At 37.3% G+C, this 12,302-nt stretch overlaps 2 protein-coding genes across 4 annotated transcripts in view; one reads left to right on the top strand and one right to left on the bottom strand.

Moving 5' to 3' along the window:
- The window catches only part of LOC107666825 (UBX domain-containing protein 11), a 10,845-nt gene extending 7,987 nt beyond the window's left edge, over nucleotides 1–2,858 (bottom strand). Inside the window, 4 exon segments of the mRNA XM_074186925.1 lie at nucleotides 615–712; nucleotides 799–915; nucleotides 1,158–1,192; nucleotides 2,791–2,858. Coding sequence (XP_074043026.1) covers nucleotides 615–712; nucleotides 799–915; nucleotides 1,158–1,192; nucleotides 2,791–2,858 — 318 coding nt within the window.
- Nucleotides 2,859–3,557: 699 nt separating this feature from the next.
- Nucleotides 3,558–12,302, top strand: part of atp2c1 (ATPase secretory pathway Ca2+ transporting 1) — a 41,561-nt gene continuing 32,816 nt past the window's right edge. The window contains exons 1-2 of one of the 3 annotated variants that reach the window (XM_016458291.1): nucleotides 3,558–3,636; nucleotides 11,453–11,557. In XM_016458291.1, the coding sequence (XP_016313777.1) occupies nucleotides 3,613–3,636; nucleotides 11,453–11,557 (129 nt within the window). In that variant the 5' untranslated portion in view covers nucleotides 3,558–3,612. Of the gene's footprint in view, nucleotides 3,637–3,686; nucleotides 3,949–9,615; nucleotides 9,749–11,452; nucleotides 11,558–12,302 lie in introns of those variants that run through there. The other 2 variants (XM_016458293.1, XM_016458292.1) reach the window with 2 other exon arrangements.

Genomic DNA, 12,302 nt, shown 5'->3' with positions numbered 1-12,302 from the left:
TCTTTGTGGAACCAAAAATGGTTCTTCTATGGCATCGCTTGAAGAACCTTTTGAAGCACCTTTATTTTTAAGAGTGTAGGAGCTGCCACAGAGAAAGCACGATCCCCTCTACATTTTAGACGAGATCGCGGAACCATTAGGAGTAGTTAATCATTTGAGCTCAGAGATCTGCTGGATTGACAGACACTAATTAAATCAGTAACATAGTCAGGTGATAGACCATGCACAGCCTTATAAACATACAGCAACGCTTTGAAATGAATTCTGTATCGTACAGGTAACCAATGCAGTTTGATTAACACAGGAGTAATATGCTCTCTCCCCTTTGTACTTGTTAAAAGTCTGGCAGCTGAGTTCTGGACAAGCTGCAAACGAGAGAGAGAGAGCTGATTCAAACCCAGATACAACACATTACAATAGTCCAAACGAGATGACACAAAAGCATGAACAACCTTCTCCATATCTTCAAAAGAGAGGATGGACTTCAGCTTAGATATTGACCTTAGATGGAAAAAGCTATTTTTAACAACAGCATTAATTTGTTGCCCCAGGCAGTCATAGATATCTAGAGGGCACATAAGTCTGAATACAGTACAATGAGACCGCAAGAATACCTTATGCTCAATATCCATAGCATGAGTTTTCACCTTTCTCTCAAGCTGAACAATCTTCTGCATCATACTTGACATAAGTTCAAAATCACTCGGCGGAGCTGTGACATGTTTATAGAGAAGATTTGTGAGACATCATATTTAAACTTTTGATAAAAACAGCTATAGTAGTTGGTCAATAAGGCACCTTCTTTTGCCTTCTTCTTTAGCACAACCTTGGATCTTACAGTGGAAAGATTGTCCGTGATGTGTGGCACTGGCTGCTTTTGTGGAAAGATCTCTCTGAATAATTGAGCTTCATAGTCTGAAACATCAAAACTGACACATTTAAGTGATTTATAACATCCATTGGTGTATTGTTTTCTCTGTGTGTTTTCTATATTCTAATTAATCACTTGGCATGGTTGGAAACCTGCCATTTATATAATATGTAATGCATGGGATTAGAAAAGCAGTTCAAACTCTTCTGATTGTTGACATTTATCTTGACATCTTATTCGCTTGCTAGGACAGATGGGAAAACTGTAAAATGTCTGTAAGTCTTACCATTGTCTGACCTTTCTTTGTAAGGCTTTCTTTCTCTAGATCACAAAAACAGATAAGACATCTGATTATTTCAAAGATGGTCTAGATCGTTCTTGTAATGCAGTCTCTTTGAATTCTATAACTTTGAAAAAAAAAAAAGCAATGATTGCATTGACATTTAAAAGTACACTGCTGAAATTTTCAGTCACTTTTTGTAAGCAACATTGACACTTGTCCCTCCTTGCGGGCGGAACGCAGTCAAAAGCATACCGCCCTGCCTGACATTTCATCAGTTTGCCAGAACACACACAGCCCAACCAACTCAAGAGACTACCGGCAGGAAGATGAGTGATGACATTGAGGTATTTTGCTAATATTTTTCAAATATTGTGTTTATCATGCATGAATTGAATTAACATAAACATAAATAGAAGCTCATTAGTAAACAGTACGTGTCATCATAAAAACTTAACTACAGTGTCGAGTTACAGATGACAGGTAATGACAAACAGGTAAAGTCCCGCCCTCACCTGTGACGTGCATTGTTATTGGCTGAAGGCGACACACACACACACACACACACACACACACACACACACACTGGCTAAAGTTCGCAGCACAGAAACATTATGAGCACAGTGATGCAGGAACAAAATAAGAAAATACAGGGTAGTGTCTTTGTAACTACAAATACCAAATGTTCCTTGATAACAGGACAGGGTAGATTACTTATAAATTGTGGTCTCTTACTGATTACAAATTATTGTCATTCTGACATTTTAGGTAATGTATTCAGACTGCCTCAAGTTGTTTCAAACCTATGAATTTCTTCTGCTGAACACCAAAGTAAATATTTCGAAGAATGTTAACAACCAAACAGTTTCTGGTCCCCATTAACTTCATAGTATTTTTTTTTCTCCATACTCTGAAAGTCTATGGGGACCAACAGCTGCTTGGTTACACACATTCTTCAAAATATCTTCTTTTATGTTCAACAGAATCCATGCAGGTTTGGAACAACTTTACTAACAGCGTTAGTAAATGATGACAGAATTTTCATTTTTGGGTGAACTATGTTAAAAAGCTACAGCAGACTTTCACAGATTTGCTCTGGTCAAGCTCAGATACTTTGAACTTTGTGTAAATAATCAAGTTATAATTAATAATTTCAAGAACAGGATGGAATATAACATGAATGTGTATAAGCTGGTAAACATCTTTTCTTGATAATATGCAGATTTCTGTGATTTTATGCAGAGGGTGGGATGTTTTAAATTCATTGGTAATATACAGTATGTTTCATTATTTTCATTTAACATTACATCACTTTCTAGATGGTTGTTATATTCTATCCTATATATGATTGTATTTGTATTAACATTTTTATAGATATATTATTACTATATCAGCATCTGGACCACAATACACTTAAAAAATAGAAGACAATATTAATTATGAATTAAGTTGTGGTACTGGATATGGTATTCTGAAAAAGGAACAAATATGAGTGTAATTTCTAGCATAGTTTATAGAAAATAATTTAATGTTTTCAAGTGTCAGTGTCACATCTTTTCAAAAAAGTTGCACGTGCTTATGCTTTAGTAAGCTATTTTTCGGTATTTAATATTGACTGCTGCATTTCGTCGGAACTTGCCCTTCACTCTGTATGTCTGGCAGAGGAGCTCGTTTGTTCTTCCTCAGGATGGACAGCGGTGAGCTCATGTTTCCAATAGCAGAAGTTTATGTGTTACTAATTAAGATCATGTCATCTAGAATGCAGAAAGGTAGCAACACGCAATTAAAAAAAACACAAGGATATAACCCTTCCTAATACCCAAATACACGATGTTCAGAAAATAAATGTTTTAGCCTATTTGCGGTCTTGTTTTTTAAATATTCATGAAATACCTACAGTATATCGGATTTTTGTGTTTGTTTTCTGTTCTGGGATATTTGTTTGAACAGTTGTCATTGGTAACGAGAAAGAGCTGTGGCTCCGCTAGGCGGCGCTGCGGATCTTATTGTGTATTGTGTGTCGCTTTTCCTGGATAATTATACTTTTTTTGCCAGAACGATATGGGTGATGAGGTAACATATTTTTTTTATTGTATTTGTCTTATTTAGTCTGTATTTTTCTGATCCCTAAAACGACGTGTCAGCATTACCTAAAGACAACTGTATTATATTCAAAGTTTCGAGACAGAAGCTGGGATACTTTGTTAAATTTGGCGGTTGCTATTTACACCTAGAGCAAATAATTACTCCGTATATCATTATGAATGATTTCTAAAAACGATGCATCAATTATATTGCATCAGCGACTTGTCTTTCAGTAAAGTATTTGACTTGTTATCAACGTGTGTTAAGTTTATTGACAGTTCCCAAATCTGTTTCCGTCGCCCCGCCCCCTTTTGCGTGCCCTGCGCGATGACGCCATCAGCGGCCGTCAGACAGACCTGACGAAAGCTCACGGAAGATGCAAAAGAAAAAGGACCCGCTGGTAAGTTTCAACAAAAGCCGATTTTCCTTATTCCGAGACCCATTGCCGGCTTTATAGCGCTCAGAAATCCCCACTGCGAGGCTCAGAAAAAGCCCCGTTTGTTTAGACGTTGTTCCACACTGCGTTCGGTGTGAATGTGTGCCATGAAACAGCTAAAACATAATTAGAGACCCGCTGGTGTGATTTCAACATTAGCAGAAAGCGAGCGTTTATTGTCGCCGCCCGCGCTCGGCGAGCGACTGTCATTCAAATGAACGGCTGCAACGGAAAACAACGTACACCGGCGAGAAAAGCGAAGGGAGAAGCTTTAAGGTCAGCCGTCATGTACGGTACTATTAGTGTCCTCACCAAAATAACCAGTTAACCGTGTGGCGCGTGACATGTATTAGTGTTGTTGATTAATTCAGTAGGTATTCCTCAAACCCATTTGCGGCTGTGGAAGCTTGAAACTTGAGTTGAGAGTGAAAATAAGTGATACATGCAGCCGCTGTAGTGTGTATGGTTTGAATCGGTTAATTTTGGTCGTATATAACACATGTATCTTGGAGTAGAGCGTTGGAAAATATAGATATCAGCATACCGTCCTGTTTTGTCTTATGTACAGTCGCGCTCACTTTATAGTCACATCCTGTCAAACATTTCTTTGTTTTTTCAGCTGTTATCTACAGCTACATCTGTTATCTGCGGTTAATCAAACAGAGCACAGCAGGAACTGTTCTTTCACGAAATAGGCCTCGGAGTAACCATATAAGCTTCTCACGAGTAGTAAACTGCACCCCAGCCAACCTGCTGTCGTTCTCTGGCTAATGCGGTGTTTAAAGTTCACTGCCACTGTGTGGTGTGCTTGACTTGAGGTTTTTACAAGCACGGGTGCGACAATGACAACAAACTGGAGTAACTGGGGTGACAGAGTCCAGTTCATCGTGCTCTGGAAGAGGGAATGCATATGCATGTAGGGCTGTGTCCTAAAACCTAGTGAGGTGCTTACCTAGATAGCAGATTTGGGAATTGTTGACAAGTTCAAGATTTTGAAGATTTTGACTTGATCAGATAAAATGACGGGAAGTCAGAGAGGTTTATCTCTCTGTCACTGCATGCCGGCACTGTCGCAATTTGCAAGCATGCTTGTTAAAAAAGTGTATAATCTAACACATCACGTTAGACTGTTAGCACATTTCTGTCCTTTGGCTTGGCAAGTACTCCAATACGTCTGTGGTGAAACGTAAAAACCAGTGGAGTGTCAGGTGACAAAGTCAAATAGAGTCACTAGTTATAATAATGGTCAATAGAGAATAACAATAGGTTCCCGGAAGTAAAAATCCCTTTTTTTATCTTTAGCTTGAATTTTAACAACAAGATAAACTAAACAGACATACCACTCTGAGACTGAGATGTGCTTCTGTAAGCCTCAGTTGACTTACTTTTCAGGTCTGTGTTGATGCAATTACATATTTAGATTTTTGTTCTCAAATTGCATCAATACTTCTTATTAAAGGAATAAAATCCACTGACTTTGCTCAGAAATTAACACCTACAAAAATAGCTTTTACACTTCTTATGTTATGCTATTTTATTACCAAATATTGGATTTAATCTTTTTTTATCAACTTTTCTTTCAATTAGCACAGAATTGGTATTTTTTTGGAACTGATCACAGGTTTCATTGATCTGAGCTTATGCACCCCAAGTTTTTCAGTGGATACTGACAAAATTATCCACAAATAATGTTTTTGTAATTTAAAAGCTGGGATCAGTTTATTTAAAAATGAAAGAAAGGCCTACGATCAATCAGTTCCAAAAAGAAAAAAAAAAGCTGTTCCAATTGAAAAAAAAAAACAAGCTGACAGAAAGGCCGAATCCAAGATTTGGTGATAATATAGCATAACTAGAGATTTACAATATTTTTTTAAAAGGCAGGTGATTTTTGACTGGTTTTTCAGCGGAGCACAAAGGTTAAATGCCTTATTAAACAAAAGTGGTTTGCTTGAAGTTGTCTCACAAGTTATGTCTGCTGGCCCAGTTTTAGTCACAAACCAGTTATATTGCAGGTTAATTGCGACAAATCATGCTAAAGGTTGAGTCAAAGTGTGACTTGCTTTGTTTTTGCTTTAAATCAGGTTTGTAATTTTGTGAATCATTTTATAGCCGGTTGGTTTTGCTTTTGAAGTCTCCATAGAGACAATGAATAGGAAAAGTACTTCCTTAACTGAGGTTTCTAATGCGGTCACTGTTGTCCTCTACATGCCAAAGTAATACCCAATAGTGCTGTGCCATGCTGATCATTACAGAACGATATGTTTGTGTATAATTGCGGAGGTGAGGGAGAGTTTAGTGGGTGTCTGCCTGTTCACCCCTTGGATGATGTGTAGGCTATATTTGCTCTTTCCATGTGTGTGTAAAAGGTTTTGTGTGTGAAGAAAACCGCTTCATTCCACTGGATTTCCCTCTTTCTCGCCGCCCTGTTCTCTATTTCTCTCCGTTTTTTCACAGCAATTGTGGACTGACATCTCAATGCTATCTAACAGTTCCAGAGAGCCTCTGCCTGCAAGCACTGTCAGGACAGCCAGGAGGAAGATTATAAACCGCGCTCTGTCCCAGCAGCCCCTGCTCCATCTATATATAACTTTGCAGTGCATTTAACTTCCTTTGAAGCTCCCATTAGTTTTAGGAGACAGATTGAGAAGTAGCTGGAGGTGTGTGGTCACTGATGCAGAGTGTTTCCCTGATGTTTGTTTCACATCCTATTCCTAACCCAGTCTTTTTTAGAAATGCAGAGTTTTAAGGAAATCCGACAGCACGTTTAGAATCATAGCAAAAGTGAAATTAGGGAGTAAGACGACTGATAGCATGTGTTTCAGTGTAACATTGTGATGCAATCCTAAAAGTTTTAGTTTGGCATTTTCACAAGTGGAATCAATCTTTTGATTTCCCACCAATGAGCAGCCAGGGCTTGGATGTTTGGTCCCTTGTTTACCTTGGTTTTGGAGAAAAAAGATTTTCTTTCTCTGTGGGAAGCTCTGTTCTTGTTTCAACAACACTCTTCTCAGAACAGACTTTCAAAGTCGACAATGCCGCTTTTTGTTTTTGTTGAACTGTATGATCTCTGAGCCTGGACGTATTCCATTGTAAATAATAATCTTTCATTTGTTCTTATCCTGAATTCAACTCTCACTTTGTAAGCATTAAATTAAGGTATTATTCCTTTTAATATGGTCACTTAACACCCCAAACAGACCCCTTTTTTCGGGATATATGTGTTTTATTCTCATTAGTTGTGCCTACTAAGGCATTAGCACTGTTGTTTATAATTATTAGTAGAGCTGTGTTGATAGTAGCATTTTTCTCAAAATATCACATCGATGCTTAAAGGTATAGCTCACTCAAAAATGAAAACAGTCATTTCATTACAGTTTTTAAGTGATTGTGCAAATTGTTGAATCAATGTTTTGAATTGGTTAATTTAAATTGTTCAGAAGAACTAATTTGAATGAAGTAGGTTCTCAGGAATTATTTGACTAACTTAAATTTGTGATTGTTTAGAAATGGTTTTAAAGTATCTGCGAACCTACACATATGTACATGTCGGAGCTCATTGTCTTTCAAACATATTTTATTGGTTTGTCATATTTCTACTCTTCTAGAATTTATTTTATTCTCTTGAAACTTGGTTAAACACATTTATTTATTTATTTATTTATTTTATTATTAGGATGTTAATAATTGAAGTTTGGTTTTCGTCATGAAAATAGCCAAAGAAGCTGGCATGACATTAAAAAACCCCAAAGGAACAAACTATCTGCATTTGTGCTCTCATACTTTTTGTTACATAAGATAAAGTGCAGAATGTGTCTATGGTATATGGCATACAGTGTTGGTTAATGTGTTAAAATGTCTTATTTATTGCTAGTGTTGCAAATATTGTAAATATTTCAATATCTGTTGAGTTTGTACTTGGCAAGAGAGAATCAAAGTCTTTGTCCGTCTCTCTCGCTTTCATAGATACATGTACAAAATTGTTAAAAATGTACTGAGGAACAATGCGGACTGCCATTCAACAGAACGCAAGGGAGAAAGGTGGAGGCATTTTGACTTTTGACTATCAAAAGTTCAAACATTTCCATAGACAAAGATGAAAGCCAGGTGTGACCATTCAAATAATTGTTGTGCGTATTTGTGTTCTGGTTTGTTTAGGAGCGTTGCGTAATGTTCAACTTGTCAGATGGAGAATGAGGATTGTTAAGGGCATGGCAGGGCCTGAGAATGTTTTTATCATTGTTTTTAGTGAACTGCATTTTTCCTCCTCCTTTTTGTGTACTTCGTTTTTCTTAACAAATTCTTTTTATACCACATGCATAAGCTCCTACTCTAGAACTGTTTAAAAGGTGAAGAGAGGTTGATGGGGGAGAGTGCGGTTTCAACTCCGTGGAGGCTCTGCTAGAGTGAACATGACCTTGTGCCTCTCAGTGGACTGCAGAAGATCAGTCTCGATCATCTAATGGCGAGCTCTCAGAGAGCAGTTTGTTCTGTATCTGCATGGCCTTGAACCTGCACTTGGCCCAATTCTGTCAGCAGGAGAACCAGGCAGAGTTTGTAATTGAGACCCAGATAAGGGGCCCGGGAGACATGAAAACAATTAAAGCTTGATTTTATTTATTTATTTTCGATTCATGTTGCTGACTGAGTAAGATGATAAATGGCTTATCTTGCTTTTGATATCACACTTGTTAGTAACCGATTAAGAGTTTTACTATTAACAACATGATGTATTTGTAGAGAAAAACTGTCAGTCAAATAGCACATCTTAGTGATAATAGATTCACGTCACATTCCTGACACTGGTTAGAGGACAATGTAAGGTTGAGCTATTATTAGATCTCTGAAATGTTTAGGGTTTTTTCAACCCAGTGTTATTTTCTTTATTTGCGGAGCACAAAATGAGCTCTTCGGTCGAATGTCAGAGATTTCCATAAAAGAAAGTGGCAAAATGTACCAGAAAGTTAGTCCATACTGCTTGTGCATGTGTATTTTTAGTCGTCTGAAACCATACAATTGCTTTGTGTGAGGAACTAAGTTTAGGGCATTAATTTAATATGCTGTCTGCTGTAGCTCTGAAGTCTAATTTGCAAACTCGCCTACATCCTCCTGATATGTCACAAGACATACAAGAATCAATGGTGTTTGGACAAGCATATTTAAGAGCTTCAGCATAACTTCTGAATTGATAAACTGATTGTTTTCTTATTTCTACAATTATTCATAGGGTAGATATATTCTACTGTTCAAACATTTCGGGTGAGTATTTTTTTAAAGGGTGCATTAAATTGATCCACAGTAAAAACTGATATTTCAAAGATAAGATATTTTTAATAAATGTGGTTCTTTTGAACTTTCTAATTAACAATGAATCCTGGAAAAAATTATGGTTTTCACAAAAACTTTAAGGTGTACTAAGAAAAATTTATTAAACACCAAATCAGCATATTAGACTGATTTCTAAAGGATCATGTGACACTGAAGACTGGAGTAATGATGCTGAAAATCCAGCTTTGCCATCACAGGAATAAATGATATATAGAAAGCAGATATATGTATAAATTGTCTTTTTAAAACCATCTAACCAACTTGAAATTTTGAACGGTAGTGTACAGCAGTAGTGATACAGTTTTTGTGACTGGTTAAAGAGGTAAATATTATATATATATATATTTTTTTCAAGCCAGTGACTGCAGACTATGATCCTGTTTCTGAGTAGGGATGCATATTATACAGTATCGGTACAGTACAGAAATTAACTGTGGCACAATACCAATTTCGCAAATTGACCTTGATATCTCAGATAGCACTCATTCATTAGTTTAAAGAGCCTGTTCAGAGAGAGGTGAGAACGTGGGATTTGCTCATCCAGGTTTAAGCTGTTGCCACTCTTAATTATGGGAATCCGCTCAGACACACTAGATCTTCGGTAAGATACTTTCTTTTATCGCTACGCTGGACCTGCCGAGTGATAGTGCAGCAAGAATATGGTGTAACACTTCAAGATGCTAAGCTGATGTATGGGGCGCTGTAAGAATCATGCTGGATCTGATGCTTAACATGATACAGACTACAAAAGGTAGCCCCGATTTTCTGTTTCTCTATAGCTTTTTTCTTTGTCTGTTTCTCTCTGTTGTCTTTTAAGAAGGGCGTCATCCTGAATGATACCCGCCAATGACATCCTTCCTGAGGGTAACTTAAAAGTTCATGCTCAGAGACTGTTTAGAATATGCTCTGAGCATATTGTCTCTCTGGTTTGTTTTGCAGTCGTGTCCTGAAATCCAGTCACAACAGGAGTTTGGTTATATTTGCATGTTGTTTCCTAAAAATTTAAACAGCCATCTGGAATGTTTTGTTCTTTCCATTGTAACCTAGTTTGTTTAAAGTGTAGGATTCTTGTACAACATCTCTGAGCATTTAACCTTAGGCAATTCTAAATGACCTGAGAATATATCTACATTTCATTAACTTCTGTTCACACAGTCACAAGTTACAGTACGTAAATCATTGGCCGAAAATTCCTAAAATTAGAAAACAAACTGGCAGTGAAAGTAGTTCCTGGCCATTATTAAAATGACTATATTACTTTTGCTAGAAGAGCTTTGTTACTTCCTAAAAATCCAATAGACTACCTTTCAAAAGTTTAGGGTCAGTAAGATGCTTACATGTATTTTTAAAGAATTGTCTTATGCTCACCATGGCATATATTTGTATATATTTGAATATTTAAAGGTGTTCATAAAAACATTTAATTGACCCCCACACATTTGAACTGTACATTGAATGAGATCTGTCTTTTGACTTGAGACAGCAAGTAACCACCCAGAACACTTCAGCAACCTGTGATGAGACGTTTTGCATAGACAAGTATCTCCCACATTTTCTTAAGAAAATTTGAAAATGTAGTGTACTATATAATGAAGCCTGTATGTTTTTTTTCTTTCTTTATATGTTTGTTTGTGAGTTTGATTGACAGATGATGTTGAAAAATCATGGAAGGATTTATTGCTAGCCGGCTAGATCAATATCCAGCAAAGCAAATGGGATAGGATGTTGCATGGATGTTTATCTAGTGCTCTTTGTGAAGCTTAACCTGATGTTCATGACCATCTAGAGACCATCTAATGTCATTCTGTTCCCTAATGCTTTCCAATCCATCTGCTGGGCTCCATCATTACTGGACGATCTTCCTCCAGTCAGACCGAGGCACAGCTGTGGATTGCTCTAATGCATCTTTTGTAGCTGATAGTCTGTGCAAATTGAGAAAGTGTCAGATGATTTTACAGGAGCTACTTCTGTCCTATGACTGGTTGGTCTGGTCAAAATGGTACATGTGCTTTGCCTAGATTTGTTTATTGTTTTCATGTGCAGCATTGAATGGGTCAATGTCTCTGAGCCTGTAATTGTTTTGTACATTCAATTCAATTCAAGTTTATTTGTATAGCGCTTTTCACGATACAAATCGTTGGCCAAAGAGATGTGTCTTTAATCTAGATTTAAACAGAGAGAGTGTGTCTGAACCCCGAACGTTATCAGGAAGGCTATTCCAGAGTTTGGGAGCCAAATATGAAAAAGCTCTACCTCCTTTAGTGGACTTGCAATCGTTTTTTTTTTTTTTTTTGAGGAGAGATTAGTAATCTTGGATTTGAATTACCCCCAACCTTGTAACCTTTTTAAATCACATGGGTTATCAGTTTTAGCCAGGATGCTAACATCCTCCTCTGTTGATGTTTTGTTGTAATCTGTTTAAAATAAATTAATTTTTGTTCTTTTCTTTTTTCAGCTTGCCGAGTGTCAACCCCACTGTGAAAATGAGACCATGATTCCAGTACTGTCTTCAAAAAAAGCCAGTGAACTACCTGTGAACGAGGTTGCCTGTGCACTGCAGGTAGGCTATATTCATGTCACATAGACATGTCCCGGTATTATTCGGTAATGCGATATATCACGATAATGAACATGCACGATATTGTTATCGTGAGCACCTCAAAATACCGTGAATAATTATTCATTACAAATTATTCCCATTTTTTTAATGCATTTTAAGAATACTTTTCCTATCAACTGGTCACAATGCACAACACCGCTGTATGCTGCTTCATGCACTCTGATGTAAACAAGCACAGATGAGAAGCACATGGCGTAACACGTGAGAAACGCTCTGGATGAAAGCCACATTCATTCTCTGACAGCAGATGGCGCTGAACAGCAGAAATGCAGCCATTACCCCGGAAACCCTTAAACAAAGCAGCTGTGCTACTTTCTGTTTCTGAAACATATAAATAGCCATTCAGATTTTTGTATTGCAATGGTGTTCATCACAATGCTACATACTTAAATATTTAGACTTAATAGGCTATTTTAAAAGTTTTTTTACATTTTAATCTGGACGACAACATGCCCTAGATATTGTTTGAAAATATTTTGATTCTTTAGTGTTCAGTCACACTTTACATTAAGGCTCTATAGTTAAAGGCACAATATGTAATTTTCGCCGCTGGAGGGCGCGTATTCAAAATAAACAGAGACAAAGGCGTAGTTTGATGACGCCATGCCTGAGTGTGGAATCATGGGAGTTGTCGTCTTCATCCCCACAGCCGATGCAATCCGACGGGACTCGGGCAGAAATCATG

This window comes from Sinocyclocheilus anshuiensis, unplaced genomic scaffold (genome assembly GCF_001515605.1).
Source record: "Sinocyclocheilus anshuiensis isolate Anshui unplaced genomic scaffold, SAMN03320099.WGS_v1.1 scaffold267, whole genome shotgun sequence".
Classification (NCBI taxonomy): Eukaryota; Metazoa; Chordata; class Actinopteri; order Cypriniformes; family Cyprinidae; genus Sinocyclocheilus; species Sinocyclocheilus anshuiensis.
Note: the sequence above shows the minus strand (reverse complement) of the source record. Positions and strands in the feature narration are given on the sequence as shown.